The sequence below is a fragment of the Peromyscus leucopus genome, chromosome 1 (genome assembly GCF_004664715.2).
Source record: "Peromyscus leucopus breed LL Stock chromosome 1, UCI_PerLeu_2.1, whole genome shotgun sequence".
In the NCBI taxonomy this organism is placed as follows: domain Eukaryota; kingdom Metazoa; phylum Chordata; class Mammalia; order Rodentia; family Cricetidae; genus Peromyscus; species Peromyscus leucopus.
The window spans coordinates 76511588-76534819 of record NC_051063.1 but is presented as its reverse complement, the minus strand read 5'-3'; the positions used below and the strand labels follow the sequence as shown (position 1 = coordinate 76534819).

Genomic DNA, 23232 nt, shown 5'->3' with positions numbered 1-23232 from the left:
ACTATATACTAAAACAGTTGTATTTTATTTTATGCAAAATTTACCCCCAATTAACCTGACCTAAAAAAATGCCATTGACTTCAGGGCAAAGCTTCTGTGCCTTCCTGGGTGGTCAGTGAGTCCCCTGCAGTGGTGTGGGTGTGGGGTGGGACAGAGACTGGTGTCCTGAATCCTCTGTACTTTTCCTTCCAGGGGCGTCTCCTAGTCTGAAACCTGTACTACATCCCCGTCTAGCTGTCCCTTGCTCTTCTTCTCTCTGCATTGCTATGCTGAGAGTCCTTGAGGACACTCTGCTTGCTGCCCAGTCTTGTGCTCAGCAAACAAGTCTTTGTTGAATGAATGAGTAAGTGGACGATGAATGGCTGAGTTCTATGGATAAATGTTGCACACTTACATTGAGCATTTTAAAAAGACATTTTTCCTTGTAGGTTAACACAAAACTTTCTGGGTAGCAAGTTGTTCAGTACTAGGGACTCAACTACTCAGCGCTTTAGGAATATAGGACAAGTAATTTACCATGGAGCTATACCTCCAGGCTTGTAACTGTAATTTTAATCCAATCATAGATTATGGCCAAATTAGACTTTATCCTTTGTCCCTACAAAGAATTCTAATCTAAAAGGGTACCATGTCTACTCTTCTAGATATTATATTTGTGTTCTCCAATGTATCATCTTCTTTGCTGCCTTAGTAATTTCTCTGAAGTACCATTTGAATTAAATCCAAATTTACTGCTCACTGACTTCATGATATACTCCTCTAGTTAGCAGCGTATTCAATTGATTGGGCTGGGGATGTAGCTCAATGGTAGACCAGTTGCCGAGCATGCCTGAAGTCCTGGAGTTCATCCTTGACATTCTTCTCTCTCTCTCTCTCTCTCTCTCTCTCTCTCTCTCTCTCTCTCTCTCTCTCTCTCTCTCTCTCTCAAAATGTATCGTGAATCATGTCTTGGTCACTGTTCTGTTGCCATGAAGAGGTACTGCAACCACAGTGGCTCTTATAAAAGAAAGTGTTTAACTGGGAGCTGGCTTACAATTGTAGAGGTTTAGTCCATTATCATCATGGCAGGGAGCATGGTAGTACTCAGGTCTCTGGAGCAGTAAGAGAGAGCTACATCTCGATCTATTGGCTGAGAGAGAGAAAGAAAGAAAGAAACGCTGGGCCAGGTGTGGGCATTTGAAAACCTCAGGGCTGGAGAGATGGCTCAGGGGTTAAGAGCACTGGCTGCTCTTCCAGAGGACCTGAGTTCAATTCCCAGAAACAACATGGTGGCTCACAACCATCTATAATGAGATCTGGTGCCCTCTTCTGATGTGCAGGCATACATGCAAGCAGAACACTGTATACATAATAAATAAATCTGAAAGAAAGAGAGAGAGAGAGAGAGAGAGAGAGAGAGAGAGAGAGAGAGAGAGAGAGAGAGAGAAAGAAAGAAAGAAAGGAAATATCAAACCCCCCCAGGTATGGTGGTGCAGGGGGTGGGGTTGGAGGAGGGATCTCTGTGTTGCAGGCAGATCTCTGTGTATTCAAGATCAACCTGGTCTACAAAGTAAATTCCAAGACAGCCAGGATGACACAGAGAAACCCTGTCTTGAAACAACAACAACAAACAAAGAAGAAAACCTCAAAATCCATCCCCAGTGACACACTTCCTTCAACAAAGCCACACCTCCTAATCCTCCTAACACTATCAAAGAGTTCATTCCCTGGTGATCAAGTATTCAAATATATGAGCCTATGGGGGGCCAATCTCATTCAAAACACCACAAATCATATAGAAAACCATATCTTCTCCATATGATTTTCCCCAGTCATGATCTTGTTCTTCTCCCTCTTCTTTTCAAGACACGTCTTATGATCTATCCCTATGCAGCCTTGAACTCCTGATCTTCCTGCCTCTGCCTTTTGAGTGCTGGTGTGCACCACCATGTCTGGCTATGGACTTCTTCATAGACAGGAGACTCCCAGGCTCTTCATAGGTGGGAAGAGGAATGTGATCTTTGCCCCTTCTCTTTCAGATTGGCTCTTACTTCGGGGCCACCCTCTGTTCCGTGGACATGAATGGTGATGACAATACCAACTTGATCCTCATTGGGGCCCCTCATTTCTACGACCAGACCCGAGGAGGCCAGGTGTCAGTGTGTCCTTTGCCTAGGGGGGTGAGTGATGGGCCGGGTGGGGCTGGGTGCGAGGTGGACGGTGGCCAGGGCTTTGGGTCTGTCACTGTTTCTGTTTCGCAGCGGGCGCAGTGGCGGTGTGAAGCTATTCTCCGTGGTGAGCAGGGCCATCCCTGGGGTCGCTTTGGGGCAGCTCTGACAGTGCTGGGAGATGTGAATGGGGACAAGCTGACAGATGTGGCCATCGGGGCCCCAGGAGAACAGGACAATCAGGGTGCTGTCTACATTTTTCACGGAGAATCAACAGTCAGCATCGGTATCCCTCACAGCCAGGTAAGTCCCCACTGGCCTTGCATAGCACTGACTTGTGTGATCTGGAGCCTCTGACTTAACTGCCGGATCGGCTTTCCTTCACCTTAAAGCAGCAACACCCTTCACAGATGCCTCAGGGAGTCTCCAGTCTAGATGAACTCTCTGTAATGGTAGGCGATGCCTTCGGGCACCCACACTCAACTTTATCCTGAGACCTGGGACCACAGCTGGCAAGCGGCAGGGGTGAGGATGTTAAGTGCTCAGCACTGGCTGTGGAGCTGCAGTGAGGCCATTGGAGAGATGTATGATAACGCTGACCATTGTGCAGTCCTTCCTCTGGCCCCGTTCTGGCTGAGGGACCAAGAATTCTCTTCTCCCCAGATATATCCCTGCTTTAGTACCCAAAATCCCACGTCATAGGAAATCCCTACAGTTGGACACTTTACAGAATCCCACTGAACCTAGGGCTTTCTATTCCTGAGTTGGGTTTAAAATTCTGCTATTGCTACATTAAAAAGTCTGTGTGTGTTGCATGCATGTGTGCATATGTGTGTGTATGTCTGTGTGTGAGAGACTGATGGTGGAATACTCTACTCTTCCAATCACTTCTCCACCTTATTTACCCCCTACCCCCTCTTTTTGAGACAGGGTCTCACTATGTAGCCTTGGCTGGCCTGGAATACACTATGCAGACCAGGCTAGCTTCCAAACTCATAGAGATCCACCTGCTTCTGCCTCCAAAGTGCTGGGATTAAAGGCTCAGTCCCTTTCTTCATATTTTTTTGAAGTCAGTTAACTCCATATTTTTTTTTAAAGATTTATGTATTTATTTATTATGTATACAAAGTTCTGTCTGCATGTATGCCTGCAGACCAGAAGAGGGCGCCAGATCTCATTGCAGATGGTTGTGAGCCACCATGTGGTTGGTGGGAATTGAACTCAGGACCTTTGGAAGAAGAGCCAATGATCTTAACCCCTGACCCATCTCTCCAGCCCTCTTCATATTTTTGACGCTTTTAAAATTAAGTTTTATTTTAAAGATTTATTATTTTTATTGGTGTGTATGGCTGCATAAGTTTATGTGCACCACATGCCTGCAGGTGCCCGCAGAGGTCAGAGGGCAGTGGATCCCTGGAGCTGGAGTCACAAGCAGTTGTAAGCTGCCTGATGTGGGTGCCAGGAATCAAACCCAGGTCCTCTTCAAGAGCAGTAAGTGCTCTTAAGTGTTGAGCCATCTCTCCAGCCCCCAAATTAAATTTTTTCTTTGACATTTTCATACACATATACAATACATTCTGAACTCTCTCCCCCTCCATCTCCCCTTCTCTCCTAGCCTTCTTTCCTCCCTATGTAGCCATACTCACGCGTTTTTGTTTTGATTTGAGATGCACTAAGGTTAACCAGGGCCACCTATGTGACCATTGTGGTGATACAGTGTGTGTCCTAATAAAACTTACCTGGGGATGAGAGGACACAGCCAGCCCTAGATTAGATATAGAGGCCAGGCAGTGGTGGCACACACCTTTAATCCTATCACTCAGGAGGCAGAGATCCATCTGGATCTCTGTGAGTTCAAGGCCACACTGGGCTACATGAGATTGATCCAGTCTAGGAGAGAAACAGAGCCAGGCAGTGGTGACATACACCTTTAACCCCAGGAAGTAATATGGCAGGGCAGAGAAAGGTATATAAGGTGTGAGGGAACAGGAACTCGCTCTCTTTAGTCTGAGGATTTTGTAGAGGTCAGAACTAGTGGCTGGCTGTGTCCTCTGATCCTCAAGCAAGTGTATTAGGGTGCACAATGTATTACCACAGACCATGGTTTGGAGCCCTCCACTGGCACCTGGTTAGGGTTACCATGCTCAGCTGATGGCTGTAACTCCATAATTCCCAGACTCTCTCAGTGCACTTGTTCAGTAGAGGGCATGGCAGGCCCTCGTGAGCCGTTTCTCCGTCGATGCCACGGCCATACAGTTTGTAAGCAATATAAGTCTCTGTGTTTACTTGGTTGGGTCTTAGTGGCTGTGGGACTGGCGGGCCCATTCTTGTCTGAACTCAGCGTTGGCAGATGTATTTGCATTGAGTTCATTATTGGAATGGTTGCATCATGCCCGGGAGAGGACGTTTCATAGCTTTTCTTTTTATTTTCTGGTGCTTATATTCTTTCCACCCCCCCCTCCATTATATTTCTGGAGCCTTAGTGGGGGAGGTCATATAAATTAAGGCTTTTGCATGTGGGGATTACAGCTGAGAGCCACCAGGCTTGGCTAGTGATAGTTTTGAATAATGGAACCCAGCATCTTTCTCTTCTGCTGCATCTTGAAATTAAGTAGCTCACACCGATGATGGGTCATCCTGAATCCTGGCCCCAGAACTGGGCTCCTCTGCAGTGACTCTGTGAGTTCTGTGAATTCACTGCCACGTGAATTCCCTGCCTGTGGGGTCCTTGCAGTTTTGGCCTGACTTAGCCATGCTGTGTTCTCCCCCAGAGAGCTCAGGCCATGTGGTCTCCCGGTCTCTGGTCTCTAGTCTTTTCTCTTGTTTTCTTCTATTTCTTTAAAAAAATTTTTATTGTGTTAAAAATGCTCAAATCTTTGACCACTCCTCTTACGAGACTTGAAATGTATATTCTAATACTTGTCCTGTTCTAGCAGCTTCTAGGCATTGGTCTGAAATCCTTCATGTTCACCTCCTCCCTGAGCCCCTGGAAACTGCCATGCTCTGCTTGCTTGTATGATTTGATTGATTTAGACAACTCCTGTGGTGCAATGATTTGGCCTTTTGTGTCTGGCTTATTTTAGTAGAACAATGTCTTCTAGATTCCTTCCTATTGGCACAGAAGACAGATTTTCCTTTTTTTTTTTTTAATAAGGGATGAATTGTATTCCACTATAGATAAATGTCATTGTTGGGGTGACTTCTTGTCAGCCATGGTGTATGCAAGTTATTCCTGTTCTTGGCTTTTGTGAATGGTGTAGCAATGAATGTGGATGTGCTTAACATTCCTTTAAGATTCTTATGCTGATTCTTTTGAATGAAATTTTGACGTGGGATTTCTGGATCATGTGACAGTCCTAAAAGCCTGGAAAACATACAGTTTGTTTCTCTGTGCTTGATTCATTTTGCTTAGCAGGATCATTTCCATTTCCATTTATCACTGCAAGTGACCTGGATCTCACCAGTTTGGCTAGTCAAGCTGGCCAGCAAGCCCGAAGGATCCAGGTGTCTCCACCCTCCAGTGCTGGGTTACAGACTGACATGACCAGTTTTTACACAGTGCTAGAGATCGAGGTTCTCATAGTTGTACAGCCTGTGCTTTACTCACCGAGACTTCATTCTCTCGCCTTTCCTTTATTCATTCATTCATTCATTTATTCTGAGACAAGGTCTCACTCTGCATCCAGTTCATGGTCCTCCTGCCTGAACCTCCCAATGCTACAATTACAGTTCTGTGTTTCCACATCCAGCCCTTTCTTTCTTTTTGATGCATTTTAAATTAAGTTGTGTTATCAGTTGCCTTTGTCCATAATACTCTGACATGCAGATTATTAACTAGAAACGTTTGTTCACAGTTATTTTCAGACTTACAATAGAAAATGCGTAAGTATTTATTCCGTGAGTCTTGACAAGCATAACTCACATCCTTTTCAATATAGAGGCACGTGGCTGGATGTGGTGGAACACACCAGTAAAGCCAGAGCACAGGAGGCAGAGGTAGGAATGGTCACGTTTAAGGCCCTCTCTGGCTGTCTGGCAAGTTCAAGGCAAGCTTGAGCCCTATATCCAGATCTTTCTACAGACCCTCCAAACCCCAATTCTCCCCCCCCAAAGAAAACCTCAAACAATATAGAACATTCCCTCCCCAGCCAGTTCCTATCCTGCCTCCTACCCTAGAAACAGCCCACAGTGCTGATTATCTCCTCCCAGATGGACCCAGTCTCTAGAGAAATGTTTCTCAACCTGTGGGTCGTGACCCTTTGGAAGTCCCTCGATCCTTTCCCAGGGGTTGCCTATGACCATCAGAAAACACAGATGTTTAGATTATAATTCACAACAGCAGCAAAATCACAGTTATGAAGTAGCACCGAAAATAATTTTATGGTTGGGGGTCTCCACAGCATGAAGAACTGTATTAAAGGGTCGCAGCATTAGGAAGGTTGAGAACGGCTGCTCTAGACAGGACTGAGGAACATTTGTTTCTCCTACTTTGCTGCCGTGGGGCCTTGCCACAGTTTACACATATTGACGCCACACTCTCTTTTATTGGTACAGCTGCTTTCTGTGTAAATGGGTCCGTAGGTTGTGGTTTTAGCTTTGTTTTTATTACAGAGGTTCTACATGTCTGCTAAGTAACTTTCTATATAAAGCAAACAGTGGAAGCCCTGGTCTCTCCATCGACACCACAGCTCACATTGAGAGGAAAGCAAGGCCAAGGAGAGAGCACTTCAAAGTTGATTTTATTTCAGAGTTTCATGCATTCGTAATGTGTTTGATCAAATCCACCTCTGTTCCTTCCCTCCAACTCCTCTTCTCTCCCCCATACCGCCTTTCCCTCCCAACTTCAAGTGTTCTTTTAAAAACCATGTCTTTTATCTTACGCAGGTGGATGTTTTGTCTACATGTATATCTGTGCACCGCTCTGCCCAGTGACCTGAGTGTAAATGGACTTTTCTTTTTGGGCCTCCAGCTCACAAAAAAATGACATGGAGACTTATTACTAATTATGAAAGCTCGGCCTTAGCTTAGGCTTGTTCCTAACTGGCTCTTATAACTTAAATGAATCCATATTTTTAATCTGTGTTCTTCCACGCGCTCGTTACCTCATCTGCATTTGCCTGTCCTGGTTATTCTGAGTCTGGCTGGTGACTCCTCTGTCTTTCTTCTTCCCAGAGCTCCCTCTTTCCGGAAGTCCCGCCTATACCTCCTGCTTAGCTATTGGGCGTCCAGCTTTTTATTAAACCAATCACAGTGTAAAGGAATATTTCCTAACACCCGAGGGGGCCGGATGGTGGCATCGGATCCCCTGGAGTTAGAGTTACTGTGGGTCTTCTGGAAGGGTCATCTCTCCAGTTCTATGTGCCCCCTGGCCCCTCACCCCTCACCCCACTAAATGCTACCAGTGTGTCCAGAGCCTGGGGAGCTTCTTGGGGGCTGTGTGCCTGGTGAATACTGAAGGCGGGGTACTTTATATGTGCACACGTGTGTGTTTACCCATAGTTTGTGGTTTAAAGAAAACACAAAATGGATTGTGTTATTTTCGTTGTTGTTGTTGTTTATATTTTTTCTCATATGATGGAAAGCAGAGGTGATAAGTAGTGGAACAGCTAATAAAGCCAGGACCTCCAACCTGGCACATTGTAGGTCATTTCAAAGGGAACATCCTCCCAGGAAAACAGTGCATGGGGTACTAGGAACGTGGCTCGTTGTTACAGTGTCTGCTTGCCAGGTCACTGGCAGCAAACACACCCCTTTTCTTTTCCTCCTCCTGAAGTGTTTGCCTTAATTGTTCTAGTATTAATAACACTCGGGAGTCAGAAATTGAGATAAAAATCTGATAAATCCAAGGAACAGCAGAGGGACTGACCCTACTCTCCATGTTTTCCTGATCCAAAAGCCTGTGAAACCTCCCTCAAGCCCCTCCTTCTTCCTGTTGCTCTCTCTCTGACTTCCTCGGTCCTCCAACATCTCTATGGCTAATTTTGGTCAGCCAGTCACTGACTCCAATAAAGCTACTTCAAGGTGGCTTTATTAGCACAGTTCTCCTGCCACATCCCCCTCCTCCTCCTTCTTTCGAGACAGGGTTTCTCTGTGTAGTCCTAGAACTCACTCTGTAGACCAGGCTGGCCTCAAACTCACAGAGATCCGCCTGCCTCTGCTTCCTGAATATTGGGATTAAGGTGTGATCCACTATGCCTGGCCTTTTTAGAGATGTGTGTATGTGTATGCGCATGTGCCTCGTGTGTGTGTGTGTGTGTGTGTGTGTGTGTGTGTGTGTGTGTGTGTGTGTAGTGTGTGTGTGTGCTTCCCTGACACACAGATCTCATAATGGATTTTTATGTATGAGCAAGCACAGCTAGACTGAGATATCAATCACTGGACTGGCATTTTGGCTCTGCAGGGAAAAGTGCTTACCACCAAGTCTGACAGCCTGAGTTCAGTCCCCAGAACCCACGGTGACCGGGGAGAACTGACTCCTTCAAGTTGTCCTTCACCTCGGCACACACGCTGTGGCACGCATGCTCACAAGACTAGATAAGCAGGTGTAATAAAATGGAGAGTGTCAGACATTCCCAGCAGGTTACACTTCCGTATCTTCCTGTGAGGTGGTGGAAGTCTGTTTTCTCTTTGTGGTGCTTGGGTGTGGTAAGTACACGCCACATCCAAGCTGCAGCCTTAGCTCCGGTGGGATCCTTTTAAATATGGTAAAATACATGGGGCCTAAATTTTACCATCTTAACCATTTTAAATGTGCAGTTCCTTGCATTAAGTATTTGACAAAAATGACTTAAAGTCTTCAAAAACAGTTTGTTTTCTTCGTTATTAATCTTATATGTAGTTTGAAGAGTCAAAATAGTTCTAAAAGTTTTATCAAGAAAAAGATGGCTTAGTGGTAAAGGCACTTGCTTCCAAGTCTGTTGACCTAAATTTCTTTCTCAGGACCCACAGGGTGGGAGAAGAGAGCGCTCAAGCTGACCTCTGACCTCCACACACACCTTGGGGCTTGCACATGCGCTACCTCCCCATAAACAAACGTAATAATAAAGCCGGGCGTTGGTGGCGCACGCCTTTAATCCCAGCACTCGGGAGGCAGAGCCAGGCGGATCTCTGAGTTTGAGGCCAGCTTGGGCTACCAAGTGAGTTCCAGGAAAAGGCGCAAAGCTACACAGAGAAACCTTGTCTCAAAAAACCAAAAAAAAAAAAAAAAAAAAAAAACAAAAAAACAAAAAAAAAAACAAAAAAAACAAAAAAAGCAAAACCAAAAAACAAACGTAATAATAATAATAATAATAATAATAATAATAGAAAAAAATCTCATTTCCCCTATGATTTCTGTCCTCTCTCTTAAGAATGTCACTTTCAGCTCCTCAGTCACTCACCGTATTCTTCAAATGACAGGATTGTTTTTCCAAATTTTAAGTAAAAAAAAAATAGAAAGAGTTAATTTGCACACAGTATTTGTGTGTGCTCATAAGTCATGGCATGTGTGATAATTGGCTCAGGTGGCTGGTGTTACCCTCACCATAAATGAAATATTCACAGCTTCTGTACTGGGAAATGTCAGACTCTTGGAATTATTTGGAAATTTATCACGGTTTTGTTGTAACTGTAGCTGCATTACTGAGGAACAAACCACCTTGATCGACTGTGTAGTTCCCGTTACCCACCCTCTACCTGCCATCATTCCCTCCCATTTCAATATTAGTGGCCACAGCTCTACTCTGTTCTTTTACTTTTTTTTTTTTAAAGATTTATTTGTTTTTATGTGCATTGGTGTTTTGCTTACATGCATGTCTGTGTGAGGGTGTCAGGTCCCCTGGAACTGGAGTTACAGACAGTTGTGAGCTGCCATGTGGTTGCTGGGAATTGAACTCAGGACCTCTGGAAGAGCAGCGAGTGCTCTTCACCGCTGAGCCACCTCTCCAGACCTGTTCTTTCTGTAAATAAATAACTATAGGCAGGATTAGTCTCTCTGTGCCTGGCTCATTCGACTTAGCCTGGTTTCCTTCCCTGCCACAGCAGACAGGACTCCGTTCTTTAGGTGGCAGGGTAATATTCCAATGCACGTCTGCCTGACACAAACCATGGGCACATGTCAGAACACACATTCTTTCAAAAGAAGTCCAACATGTGTGCAAGTGTATGAAAAAACGTTTGGTCATTGTGAGTGAGAACCCAGTGAGCTTTCTGCGGACTCACAGTGCTCACCATCCTAGGGTAAACATCAGAGATGCTGAGGAAGGCATCAGGGAAGGGAAGCCTCCCAGCTCCAGTGTTCCACAGTTTTTTTTACTCCTGTTCTGTGAGTGTGACACGTTTGTGAGGGCAGGGGCACTTGGAGGTCGGAGGACAGCTTTCAGGAGTAGTTCTTGGCTCCCACGGTGGGTCACAGGATCAAACACAGGCCAAAAGGCTTGCAGGGCAAGTGCCTTTCCCTGCTGAGAGCCTTGCTGGCCCCGCTGCCTGATTCTGTTTAACACTGGCTTCCCCCTGTTGAGGGTGTGACATGCGACATGCGAACTGCCAGTTCCTTCTTTCTCCTCTGCTGCCCCACCTACTTCTTGTTTTCATTTGAGAATTTGGGGCTGGCGAGAGGGCTCAACAGGTAAAGGCCCTTGCTGCCAAACCTGATGACCTGAGTTTGCTCCTGGGACCCACATAGTGGAAGGAGAGAACTGATTCCTGAAAAGTTGACCTCTGACCTTCAACATGAGCAGTCTTGGTGTGGGAATCCCCCTGCCTCAAGGAAGTTAAATGTAATAAAAGTGATAGCTTTGGTTAGATCAATATTCAATGTTTGTGTTTTCCTGACCATATAAATAAGATCCGGATGGGCGAAATAGTGTATTTTTTTAAAAATTTCTTTCCTGTAAAACTTTTAGCTTTCTTTAGGAAACTCAGATTAATCCAGGAAAACTTTGGGTATTGTTTGGAGATCATGACTTAAACAGTTCCTTAATAAGTTCTAAGTCATCAGAATTCCTTGGAAAGTATGGGTGGTAAAGAAGAGAGTCTCTCTGCCTTGGGCGACTGAATCACACCTTTCCTGGCGTTCTTTCTTGCCTTCAGCGGATCACCGGCGCCCGCTTCTCCCCCAGACTCCAGTACTTCGGTCAGTCTCTGAGTGGGGGCAAGGACCTCACAATGGACGGCCTGACAGACCTGGCTGTTGGGGCGCAGGGGTCCCTCCTGCTGCTCAGGTGAGAACCCTCAGGTCATACCAGCTCTTCCCCTTTGGAAAACCTCTGCCGTCTGGCCGTTCCTAATGGCTCTCTGGTGTCCCTCTAGAGCCCAGCCTGTGATAAGACTTGAGGCAATCCTGGAATTCACTCCCAAGATTCTGTCAAGGAGTGTGTTTGAATGTCAAAACCAAATGCAGGGAAACAGGGATGCCGGGGAGGTCAGAGTCTGCCTCCGCGTGCGCAAGGTCACCAAGGATCGGCTTCAAGAAGGTGAGAGGTGCTGGGTGAACTTCCGGATTTCCGTGCCAGTGTCTCATCTCGGTCTGCCCAGTCTTCCAGCAGAAGAAAGTTCTGGCTGGTGCTGACCGCCTTTTAAAGCCTGGCTAGAATGAGTGGGGAAGTCCACCAAGCCTTACCAGAGAGGTGACTGGGTGGCACTTCTTTCTGCATTGTGTCCGCTGCGCAGAGAGCCCAGGACCCCCGTGTCTGTGAGCAAACTATGCTTTGCTTGCTTGTTTGTTTCTTTCCTTCTTTTAGTCTTTCTTTCTCTTTTTTTTAAAAGTGTGAGAATATCTTTCATACGTTTGTGTTTTCACCGTGTCTATTTTGTATGTTTAAAATTTACATAGATTGTCGTACTCTATGTATCCACCTGAAACTCCGTGTTTTTACTTAACTCAATGATAAAGATAGTAAATTATTTTTTTCAAGGCAAAGTTTCATGTAGTCGCAGCTGACCTTCGTTATATGCCTAGGAAGATGACCTCTACCTCCCAAGTGCTGGGACTGCGGAGTATATATACTACCTCAGTCAGTTTTATGTTGTGCTGGGGACTGACTGAACTCAGAACTCTGTGTATGCTAGGCAAGCACTTTACAACTGAGCGACATCTCCAACTTAACATTTTTATTATTGTCTACCTCCATTTGTGTGTGTGTGTGTGTGTGTGTGTGTGAGGTCTCAGTGTGTCCCAAAATTGTTTTTAAATGACTATTTTAAACATACAAAACTAGAGATCAAGCGCTGGGCAGTGGTGTCCCATGCCTTTAGTCCCAGCACTTGGGAGGCAGAGGCAGGCAAATCTCTGTGATTCGAGGCCAGCCTGGGCTACAGAGTTTGTTTCAGGAAAGGCGCAAAGCTACATAGAGAAGCCCTGTATCGAAAACAAACAAACAAACAAAACCCCCTAGAGATCAACATACAAGTTTTACAGCTTTTCCAAACACACTTCATTCTGTTCTTTTTATTTTTCTTTTCTTTGCCAAGGAATCTTTAAAAAACTACTTTAAAGAAAGATTTATTATATTTTTAATTAATTTTGTGTATGTCTCTTCCATTATGTATATGTCTCTGTGTAGATATGTGCACAGGAATGTGGGTACCCTCGGTCCAGAAGAGGGTGTTGGATCCCTGGAGCTTGGAGTTTACAGGCAGTTGTGAGCTGCTTGACATGGATGCTGGGGGCAGAACCCCAGTCCTCAGATAGAGCAGCTGTGCTCATAACCCCCAAGCCACCTCCCCGGCCTCTTAAAGCTCTTTTTGTTTGTTTTGTTTTTGCTATGTAGAACATGCTGGTCTGGATCTCACAGAGATATCCCCCCCCCCCCCCGCCTCTGCCTCCCCCGTACTGGGAATAAAGGTGTGCGCCACCACATCTGGCTTAAATGACTTTGAAAGTTTTAAAATATAACTTGGATTTATTTATTCACACATTTACATGTGAGGGTTGGTAGCAGACACCTTTACCAACCGAGTCATCTTGCCAGTCCATCCCAAGACTGTTAAGAGAAACACAAAAATCATACCATTTTACGCCCTCAGCCTATGGACATTGAAATAGGAACGTTTTCTTTTGAAGCCATAACATCATTATCAACTCTAATGCACAATAAATACTTGCTAATATAAAGCAATTTATTAAAAAAAATCAACTTTTTGTCCCCCAAATGTGAGCTGTTCTTCCTTCTTACAGCAGGATCTGAGTAAGATGTGCCTTTTGCTGTCTAGTGTTTGTCTCAATTATTTCTTTACCTCCTGACTTCATCTGCGTGTTCAGTGTGGTCTTTTTCTTTTACAATTTCACATGTGTATACAGTGGATTTTGGTTAGATTCACCTGCATTACTCTTACTTGCCCCCTGAACTCCTTATTTTCCCACCTAGTCCCTGGGCTACGTTCATATCATTTTTATTTTTTGTGACCCTCTGAATCTGATGCTCATGGTTGCAGTGGCCCTGCCGTATCCAGAAGACTGCTTCACACTGCTCCCCTGCCCTTCAGCTCTTACATTCTTCCCACCTTTCCTGAAGTTTCCTTGGCCCTGGGGGCAAGTGATATAGATGTCCAATATAATTATTTTTTAATTAAAGTAATATTTTAATTAATTTTTTTTAGAATTTCATACAATGTATTTTGATCATATTCACCCTTCTCCCCCAGCTTCTTCCAGGGACACCCCTATCTCCTTATCCACTCAACTTTGTGTCCTTTTAAAAAAAATCCATTGAGTCCAATTTGTGTTGCCCAAGTACTCTTGGGAAATGGGCATCCCCAGGTTGGTTGACCTCCTAGGGGTCGCACCCTCAAAGAAAACTGACTTTCCCTCTGCCATCAATTGCCGGTTGTTCCTCAGCCGGGAGTGGGACTTCCTGCTGTTTCCTGCTCCATGCTGGCATTTTGTCTGGCCCCCCCGCTTGTGCGAATCTTGTGCATCTTATCACAATCACTGTGAGTTCATTTACCAACTGCCTGATTGTCACTGAAAGACCAGTTTCCCTGTGGTCATCGCCAGTCCAGATCCAAACCATGCTCCAGATCCACAGGAGTAAAAACGCACGGTACTGGCATAAAACAGACACACTGTTCACTGGAGGAGAATTGAGCACATGCACATAAACCCACATTTGCACGGTCACGTGATTTTATTTTGTTTTTTATTTTTATTTTATTTTTTGAGCTGAGGATCGAACCCAGGGCCTTGCACTTGCTAGGTAAGCACTCTACCACTGAGCTAATCCCCAACCCTTATTCTATTTTTTAACAAAGAGGCCAACAATGCACATCACCAGCAAAGCTAGCATCTACAACAAATGGTACTAATCAACCAGACTGCTGCATGCAGAAGGATGGAAATGGATCCTTATTTCTGATCCTGTACTAAACTCAACATCAAATGGATCAAGAATGTCAATATAGGACCAACATAGTTTTTAATTAATTAGCTTACGATATTAACCTTCTTTTATAGCATTTTCATACGTACTTATTTTCGGTTGCCTCCCTATCTCCATTTCTAATCCCACGTAAGCCCTTCTGCCCTCCAGTATTCTTCCTGTCCTTTCACATCCCATGGGTTCCATTACCCTCATTTTCCTCTCCCTTAATGCCTCCTCTCTCTCCTCATGGTGCCCTCTGTTCTGTCCTCTCCACACACACCCTCCCGTCAGAAATGAGATCCTGTTAGAAATCAGAAGCTAGGACCCACAGTTGGTCTCTGTCGTTCTGAGTCTGCACTAACTCACTTAGTATAGTAGTTGCCAGTTTCGTCCATTTTCAGACAGATTCATTTCCAAACGAGAGAGAACTGACTTGGGGGACTGAACTGATGAAGTTAAACGTGTTCTTTTGTTGCCAATGGCCTGACTTCTTCCCTGTCCTGGTTTTAAAAGAGTAGGGTTGTGCTTTGGCGGGAGAATAGCAATGACTGACCCAGAGAGAAACAGGAAGAGGAAGAAGAGCTAGCTTGGCTAGAAATAGAAACATTTTGGAGATCAGGAAATAATAGGGAGAAGGAATGAACTCTACTTAGAAATTCTTCTCCAGTCATTCACTCCTAAGCTGTGAATGCCTAGGTGAGTGTATCAGAGACAAACTAGCAAATAACAAGGACAAACCAAACCAAACCAAAAAACTTGGAAAGAAACATAAGTAGCTTTCTAATACCTTACAGAGTAGCCACCACTCCACCCTCATCCCCCACCCCAAGACAGGGTTTCTCTGTGTTACAGCTCTGGTTGTTCTGGAACTCCAGACTAGACCATGCTGGCCTCGAACTCGCAGAGATCTGCTTGCCTTTGCCTCTCAACTGCTGGGATTAAAGGTGTGCAAGACCACTGCCGCTTGGCATTGCACCATATTATCTTTTTTCTTTTCTTCTTCTTCTTCTTCTTCTTCTTCTTCTTCTTCTTCTTCTTCTTCTTCTTCTTCTTCTTCTTCTTCTTCTTCTTCTTCTTCTCCTCCTCCTCCTCCTCCTCCTCCTCCTCCTCCTCCTCCTCCTCCTCCTCCTCCTCCTCCTCCTTCTTCTTCTTCTTCTTTTCTGGAGCTTACCCAGGGCCTTGCATTTGCTGGGCAAGCTCGCTCTACCGGTGGGCGAAATTCCCACCCCCTAGGCACCACTTTTGGAGGACTTGCTTGGTGGGCGGTCCTCATTTCTCCTTTGTCACCACTCGAGAGGCATTATTAATTACTATTCTAACTTTGAAAGTCGTGAATTGAGCCCCAGAGAGGCCATATGCTCTGTGGATCATCACACATCTGGGAGCCGAGCTGCGGTCACAGACCCCTGCCTGCTTTCTCACCACTAACCCCTCCCCTTTCAGGAGATATCCAGAGCACTGTCACTTACGACCTGGCTTTAGACCCTGGCAGCACACTTGTCCGAGCCATCTTTGAGGAGACCAAGAACAACACACGCAGGAGCACCCGGGTCTTTGGATTGACACAGAAATGTGAAACCCTGAAGCTGCAGTTACCGGTGAGCAGGCAAATGGTAGAACTCCCGGCTGAGGATGGAGTGGCCTTGGGAAGCTGAAGAAGACAGATTCCCAAATTCCCACTCTCTCTTAGAACTGCGTGGAGGAGTCAGCGAATCCCATCTTCCTGCGCCTCAACTATACACTGATCGGGGAGCCCTTGCGCACCTCTAGGGACCTCCGGCCAGTTCTGGCTGTAGATGCTCAGAGGTTCTTCACAGCTATGGTGAGTCCTGGAGTTGGGGCCTTGCGGGGAGCAGAGACTAGAACAGAAGGAGCTTGCCGAAGCACTTTTATTTTATGGAATTTCATTTAAACATTGTATCTTATTGCTCCACTGAATCTTTCCCATTCCTTTCCTTTGGGTCACGTTCCGTTCCCAGCTTCCCTTTGAGAAGAATTGTGGTAATGACAGCATTTGCCAGGATGATCTCAGCATCACCATGAGTTTCATGGGGTGAGTTTCTTTCTGTGATTGCTTCGCTCAAACCTGAACCAATGTGTTCCTGGTCTCCGAGGGAGCCCAGCCTTCCTCGGAGATATTTGTGTGCCACAAGGATCCTAGTGCCTGCTCTGGTCACGTTCCTGTTTAAGGACCTGCAGCCTTTCCTCATCAAAGCAGACTTGCTGCAGGGATGCCCTGGATACCTCATGGTCTTGTTATTGTCACAGCCAGGACACCCTGGTGGTGGGAGACCCTCGGGACTTCAACGTGAGTGTGACTGTGAGAAATGACGGTGAAGACTCCTACGGGACCCGGGCTACCATCTACTACCCATCTGGCTTGTCTTACCGGAAGGTGTCAGTGAACAAGGTCGCCAACTCCTCTTCAGTATCTGGGCTCTGCTTCCCTCACCCCCTATGGCTGGCAGTTGACAGTACATTTGCCTGTCTTGGTTCCAGAATCCGCTTACCCAGAAGTCTTGGCGGGTGAACTCTGAGCCCATCTCTTCCACTGAAGGATACCGGGCTCTGAAGAGTACCACCTGGAGTATAAACCACCCCATCTTCCCTGCTAACTCCGAGGTGAGCCCCAGCCCCTGCTGGCCTCCTGTGCAGCAGCTGTGTGCCGGTGTCTTAGGGGGCCCTCTTCCTCCTGTCATGCCTCTCTGTTCTGAGAAAGAGGTGGCCCCTTTCTACAAACGAGCTTTACTGAGGCCTAAAAACATCCCATAAACTTAGCCATTGTGTACACTTCAGGGGCTTTTGAGTATCCTCAGAGTTTTGCATCTCTCACTCTGATCAATCTGAGACCTTGCTAATAGCCCCTGGGGGCTCCTAATCGACCGTCTCTGTGGATTCGCCTCTCCTGATGTCTCCCATCCATAGACGCAAACAGCATGGTCCTCTGTGATTGGCTTCTTTCAATGAGCATCACATTTTCAAGGATCACTTGCCTGTCAGTTCTTGTCTTTTTATTTCTGAACATTATTTTATTATGTGGGCAAATCATGTTTTGGTTTATCCCTTTAGTGGTTAGTGAACAATTGTGCTGTTTTTTCTTTCTTTCTTTTTTTTTTTTTGAGATCTTCACTATTTTAAATCACTGCCTCGGTTCTCCAACTCTAGGTCACCCTGACTATCACATTTGATGTGGACTCTGATGCTCCCCTGGGGAACAAACTGCTCCTCAAGGCCAATGTGACCAGGTACCTGTTCCCACATTCCATGGCCACCCTTCCTTCTGAGGCCCAGCCAGGAGGAATCGTTTTCTTCTCTCTACTGGTTCTCTGTTTTGATGACCTATTCATGTAACAAACACTGAGCACCCACCCATGCCCGCCGGGCAATGTCTCAAGTGTTGGGGGGACAGTGGCGGATAAGACTGCGGTGGTTGCTGTCCTCACGGACGTTCAGTGGCACAGATAGGCAAGGTGATTACAACACAGTATAAAGTAAACGATCAGGGGGTGGTCGTGGCGGGGGCGCCCAGTGTTCTGAGAAGGTTCCTGAAGAAAACATATCCAGGTTGCGAGGAAGCCAAGCAAAGGCATCAAGGTAGAAGGAAGCATGCGCCAGGCCAAACCTGGGCCTTGGAGGTGTCTGGGCATGTTCCAGAAGAGCTTACGCAGGGCCCGTGAGATGGGTCAGTCGGTGAAGCCTGATGACCTGTGTTCCACCTCCGCAACCTCTATAAAGCTGGAAGGAGAGGGCGGACTCTACGGACTGTCCTCTGCCCTGTAACGTGCTGTGGTGTGTATGACCCACCCACCACCTACGACGAATACAAACAGAGACTGCTGAGGGGCACACCTGGTGAGCCCGCCAGAGCCTGACGCCCCAGGTTCAGTCTCTGGAAGCCACAGGGCGAAGGAGTGAGCAACTCCTGTCAGTTGTCATTTTCTGACCTCCGAGTGTTCGCGGTGGTGTGTACACCCAAACACACACACACACACACACACACACACACACACACACACACACACGCACACGCACACGCACACGCACACACGCGCACACGCACACACGCACACACACACACGCACACTGTAGAAAAAGGAAAAGGAAAAGAATAGCTTCAGCGTATGGTGCAGGACGTAGAGAGTTGGTGGGAATGGGGTACGGCTGTGGCACCGGATGACTGAGGGGTGCTGACGGGGAGTTTGCAGTTTAGACTGTAGGAGAAACATGGCTGTGTTTACTTGCATATTAGAAAGGTCACTCTTCAGGAGGGTGAGGCGAGGGCTGGGGAAGGGAGCAGCCAGAAGGCTGCTGTAGCTGCTGCTGGAAAAAGTAGGGCCTGGCAAAACAGAGGTGGAGAGAAGTGGGGGGCTAAGGATGTGGGGATAATAGACATGGAGACAGATGGATCAGAGTGTGAGGGAAGGGGAGATGGAGAGGCTCATTCTCAGTTCTTAGAGCTGGCTAAGGACCTGCTTTCCTTTCAGTGAGAACAACATGTCCAGGACCCACAAAACGGAGTTTCAGCTGGCACTGCCTGTGAAGTATGCCATCTACGTGGTGGTCACAAGGTGACTCTCCCGCTCTCCCCCCATCCGTCAGGCTGCACACAGCCAGCTTTGTGCTTGTGTTCATGAGCTGCCTTGTGTTGTGTGTATGCACATGTGCCTGCGTGGAGAGTGATGTGTGTGTGTGCCCAAACCCACACAGTGTCTGACAGACATTGACCCCAAGGGCTACACTGTCACCTCCCTATTCTCTGTGTGTTAAGTTCAAGCAGGACACCTTCATGTTCTGTAACCCACTGGCTACTCCTTTTTCTTTTAGTGATGAGAGTTCTACCAAATATCTCAACTTCACGGCTGCAGAGATGACCAGTCAGGTCATACAACATCAGTACCAGGTGAGGAGCAGGAGAAGCCTGGGTCCTGAGGGATGCTGGGAGGGAAACTGATATGAAGAGAAGGCAGGAAGCAGTTGTAGGAATCATGAATACTGTGCTTCCTGTGTGTCAGGCATAGTTCTAAGTTTGCTCCACACCCCAATATATGCACACACATACACACATACACACACACACAAACTTGCACACATACACATACTATACATGCACTCACACATAGATGCACATGCACATACAAATATGCATATATACACACATACACAGATGCACATGCATACATACTCACACACATGCATGTACATACACACTCATGTAGCTAGAGTTTTTCTGCCTTGCCCACAGTCAGGACAAATCTCTGTCACCCGCCAATCCCACAGCCGCTCAGACCAAGTAAACACAGAGACTTATATTGCTTACAAACTGTATGGCCATGGCAGGCTTCTTGCTAACTGTTCTTATAGCTTAAATTAATCCATTTCCATAAATCTATACCTTGCCATGTGGCTCATGGCTTACCAGCATCTTTACATGCTGCTTGTCATGGCGGTAGCTGGCAGTGACTCCCTCTGCCTTCCTGTTCTCTCAATTCTCTCCTCTCTGTTAGTCCTGCCTATACTTCCTGTCTGGCTACTGGCCAATCAGTGTTTTATTTATTGACCAATCAGCAACACATTTGACATACAGACCATCCCACAGCACACTCACACACATATGCACTCACACACAGATGCACACACGTGCACCCCCCCCCACCCTCTATCAGGACCCTGAACACTCTTGCTGTCCTTTGTTTACAGATGGAGAAACTAAGTCAGAGAGACATGAACTATGTCTAAATTCTCACAACTGGCAGGTGGCAGGGCTAGAACTTAAGACGGGCCAGTCTGGCTCAAGTGTGTGTGTGCTGTCTGTTTTCATGCTCCCATTTCCCTGAAGCGCAAGACACTGAGGCCTTATTCAGTGATCCTGGGCTGCAGGAAGTGAGGAGCCAATGCTGAGGGCTAGCCTTGGCTAGCTGAGGGCTAGCCGCGCCACAAGGCTACAGTCCTCACCACTCCCTTTCTGACGTAGTTCAACAACCTGGGCCAGAGGAGCCCCCCCATCAGTGTGGTCTTCTGGATCCCTGTCCAGCTCAACAAGGTGACCATATGGGATCAGCCCCAGGTCATCTTCTCCCAGGTGAGTCCAGCTGGGTCCCCAAAGTCCAGGTTTTTCCGAAGATCTGTTTCCCGCCTTTTCCGACTGTCCCTTGGGCCCAGGCTGTTGCCCTTCTGGCTGGGACCAGAGTCCTCACTTCTCTCTTCTTGGTGTCTGTCTTTCCCCAGAATCTCTCAAGTGCCTGTCACACTGAGCAGAGACCCCCCTCTCGCTCCCAGTTCCGGGATGAGCTTGAGAAGACCCCAGTGCTGGTAAGGACGTGGTGGACTCCACCTCGAGGCCACATGCACAGGCATCATGGTCCGTCCTAGTCTTATTTAATCTGTCTCTTTGGCTCTCTCGTCTAGAACTGCTCTGTTGCAGTCTGTAAGAGAATCCAGTGTGACCTCCCATCCTTCAACACTCAGGAAATGTTCAATGTCACCCTCAAGGGCAAACTGTCATTTGACTGGTATATCAAGGTATGTTGTGTTTTGAGGCTCTCTGGGTATAGCTCTAATGGTCCAGAGCCCAGGCCTGGCTCCCATTCTGCTCTCTCCACAGACTTCACATGACCACCTCCTGCTTGTGAGCACCGCTGAGATCCTGTTTAATGATTCTGTGTTTGCCCTTCTTCCAGGGCAGGAGATGTTTGTGAAGTCCAAGGTACCCATCTCAGGCCTGGTGGGGTTGGGTAGCGGTGGGGATGCTGGAGGGAGCGGGAGGCTGGAAGGTAGATCTCATCTCTATCTTGGTGAGAGAAGCAGGTGGGAAGAGAAGTGAGGCCTGAAGTTGGTGCTGTGGATTGTAGGGAGGGGGTAGCCCTTGAGTTCAGGGAACTCTCCAGAAGTTTGGGGTATATTTTCCCTGCTGTATCTCCTTTCTCTTCTTCCTCCCCTAGATGGAGACCAAAGTGGAGCCGTATGAAGTTCACAACCCTGTACCACTGATTGTGGGCAGCTCCATTGGGGGGCTGGTGCTCCTGGCCATTATCACTGCTGTCCTCTACAAGGTACTCCTTGATTTGGTCTCTTCCTGTCCCCTCCCCTGTAGATGTAATGGTCTTATTAAATAAGAAACACAGAGCCAAATGCAGAGTTAAAAGTCCAAGAGGTCAGAGCAGTAGCTGAGAGCTGAGACCAAGACCGCCATCTTACCACCCACTGCTGCTACTGTCCTTCCCCTGAGAAAGAGACCTACTTCCTGTGTGTCTGTCTTTTTATTGACTTTCTGTTCTGCCTTCTCATTGTTTGTAAACCCAACCACATGACCTCCTCGTCACTGCCTGTCCATAAAGACCTCCAGGTCTTCTATGGTTGGTATTGAGATTAAAGGCGTGTGTCTCCATGCTGGCTGTATCCTTGATCTGCCTGTCATGTGATCAGGATTAAGGGCGTGCGCTACCACTGCCAGACTTCTGATAAATGGCTTGCTATTAGCTCTGACCCCGAGGCACTTTTATTTATTAACATACAAATAAAATCACATCTCAGCACAAATAAAATATCACCATACTCCCCGCTCCTCAGCAGCTCCATTATCGGGTTGACTCTCAGTATTGCTGCTAGCTGTTTGACTTAGGGCCAGTCGGAGGCTCGCAACAGCTCAGTTTCTTCCGTTGCAAAACGATACTATTAACGGCCATGTTACAAAGAAAGTGAACTTTGTAGAGCGGCTGGGATGGCCCCTGGCTTACAGTGACCACTATGTAAGGAGGGATTCTCCTGGTGTCTCATAGCTCTTTCCTGGCCCCAGCACGGATGCTGTTCCTCCCCTGCCTGACTCTCCCCAGGTCCTGTCTATTCTCTGCTCTGTCACTCTTTGTTGTCTGTCTCTCTCCTGTCCTGTCTGATGTTGACCTGCAGCCGTGGATCGTGTAGCCTTATCCTCTGTCTTTACCCTGACAGCTGGGCTTCTTCAAGCGGCAATACAAGGACATGATGAGTGAAGCTGCTCCCCAGGAAGCGCCCCCACCGCAGTAATGGCTCTTTCTCCATGGAGTGACCTCCCCAGCAAGCAGGTCTGGTCGGATCAACACCCAGGTCCCGAGGCTGATGGACAGACATGTCCTCTAGAAGACTGTTGCAGTGATGTCTTATACAGGAATGGCTTGGTGTGTGTGTGTGTGTGTGTGTGTGTGTGTGTGTGTGTGTGTGTGTGTGTGTGTGTGAAAGAGAGAGAGAGAGAGAAAGAGAGAGAGAGAGAGAGAGAGAGAGAGAGAGAGAGAGAGAGAGAGAGAGAGAGAGAGAGCAATGCCTTGAAAGCATCCTCTTGGAGGGAAAGGAGTCTCTTGGGTTTCCTACTGTGTGAGGGAAGACAGTACTGGACCCTTTGCTGGGCAAGGTGACAGGACCCTTGTGGGTAAGCATAGTGAAAAGCTGTGGCTGTCTTCTCTGAAGGAAGTAATATTTCCTTTCATGGATGAGCTGCAGACTTGTCTAGGTACCGAGAATACAAGAGAAGCTGGACATGGAATAGAGAATGGGTGACCCAACAAAAATGTCCGACAAAGAATGAGAAGTCTCCCAGGACTGGAGAGATGGCTCAGTAGTTAAGAGCACTGGTTGCTCTTGCAGAAGACCTGGGTTCAATTCCCAGCCCCCACACAACCACCTATAACTCCATTCCCAGGAAATCTGAGAAATCTGCCACTACTTAGTCATTCATTATTAATTTAAATATTTTAATTGATTAACCTGTCCACGGTACA

At 46.9% G+C, this 23232-nt stretch overlaps 1 protein-coding gene across 1 annotated transcript in view; it reads left to right on the top strand.

Annotated features, from left to right (window-relative positions):
* LOC114704404 (integrin alpha-M) overlaps positions 1–22710 on the top strand; it is a 49091-nt gene extending 26381 nt beyond the window's left edge. Inside the window, exons 13-30 of the mRNA XM_028885647.2 lie at positions 2019–2159; positions 2241–2450; positions 11217–11347; positions 11436–11599; positions 15929–16083; positions 16176–16307; positions 16465–16538; positions 16754–16895; positions 16985–17107; positions 17651–17730; positions 18970–19053; positions 19310–19385; positions 20457–20564; positions 20711–20794; positions 20891–21004; positions 21087–21188; positions 21424–21534; positions 22430–22710. Of these exons, the coding sequence (XP_028741480.1) occupies positions 2019–2159; positions 2241–2450; positions 11217–11347; positions 11436–11599; positions 15929–16083; positions 16176–16307; positions 16465–16538; positions 16754–16895; positions 16985–17107; positions 17651–17730; positions 18970–19053; positions 19310–19385; positions 20457–20564; positions 20711–20794; positions 20891–21004; positions 21087–21188; positions 21424–21534; positions 22430–22504 (2106 nt within the window). The 3' untranslated portion in view covers positions 22505–22710. The remainder of the gene's footprint in view (positions 1–2018; positions 2160–2240; positions 2451–11216; positions 11348–11435; positions 11600–15928; positions 16084–16175; positions 16308–16464; positions 16539–16753; positions 16896–16984; positions 17108–17650; positions 17731–18969; positions 19054–19309; positions 19386–20456; positions 20565–20710; positions 20795–20890; positions 21005–21086; positions 21189–21423; positions 21535–22429) is intronic.
* The last annotated feature ends 522 nt before the right edge of the window (positions 22711–23232 follow it).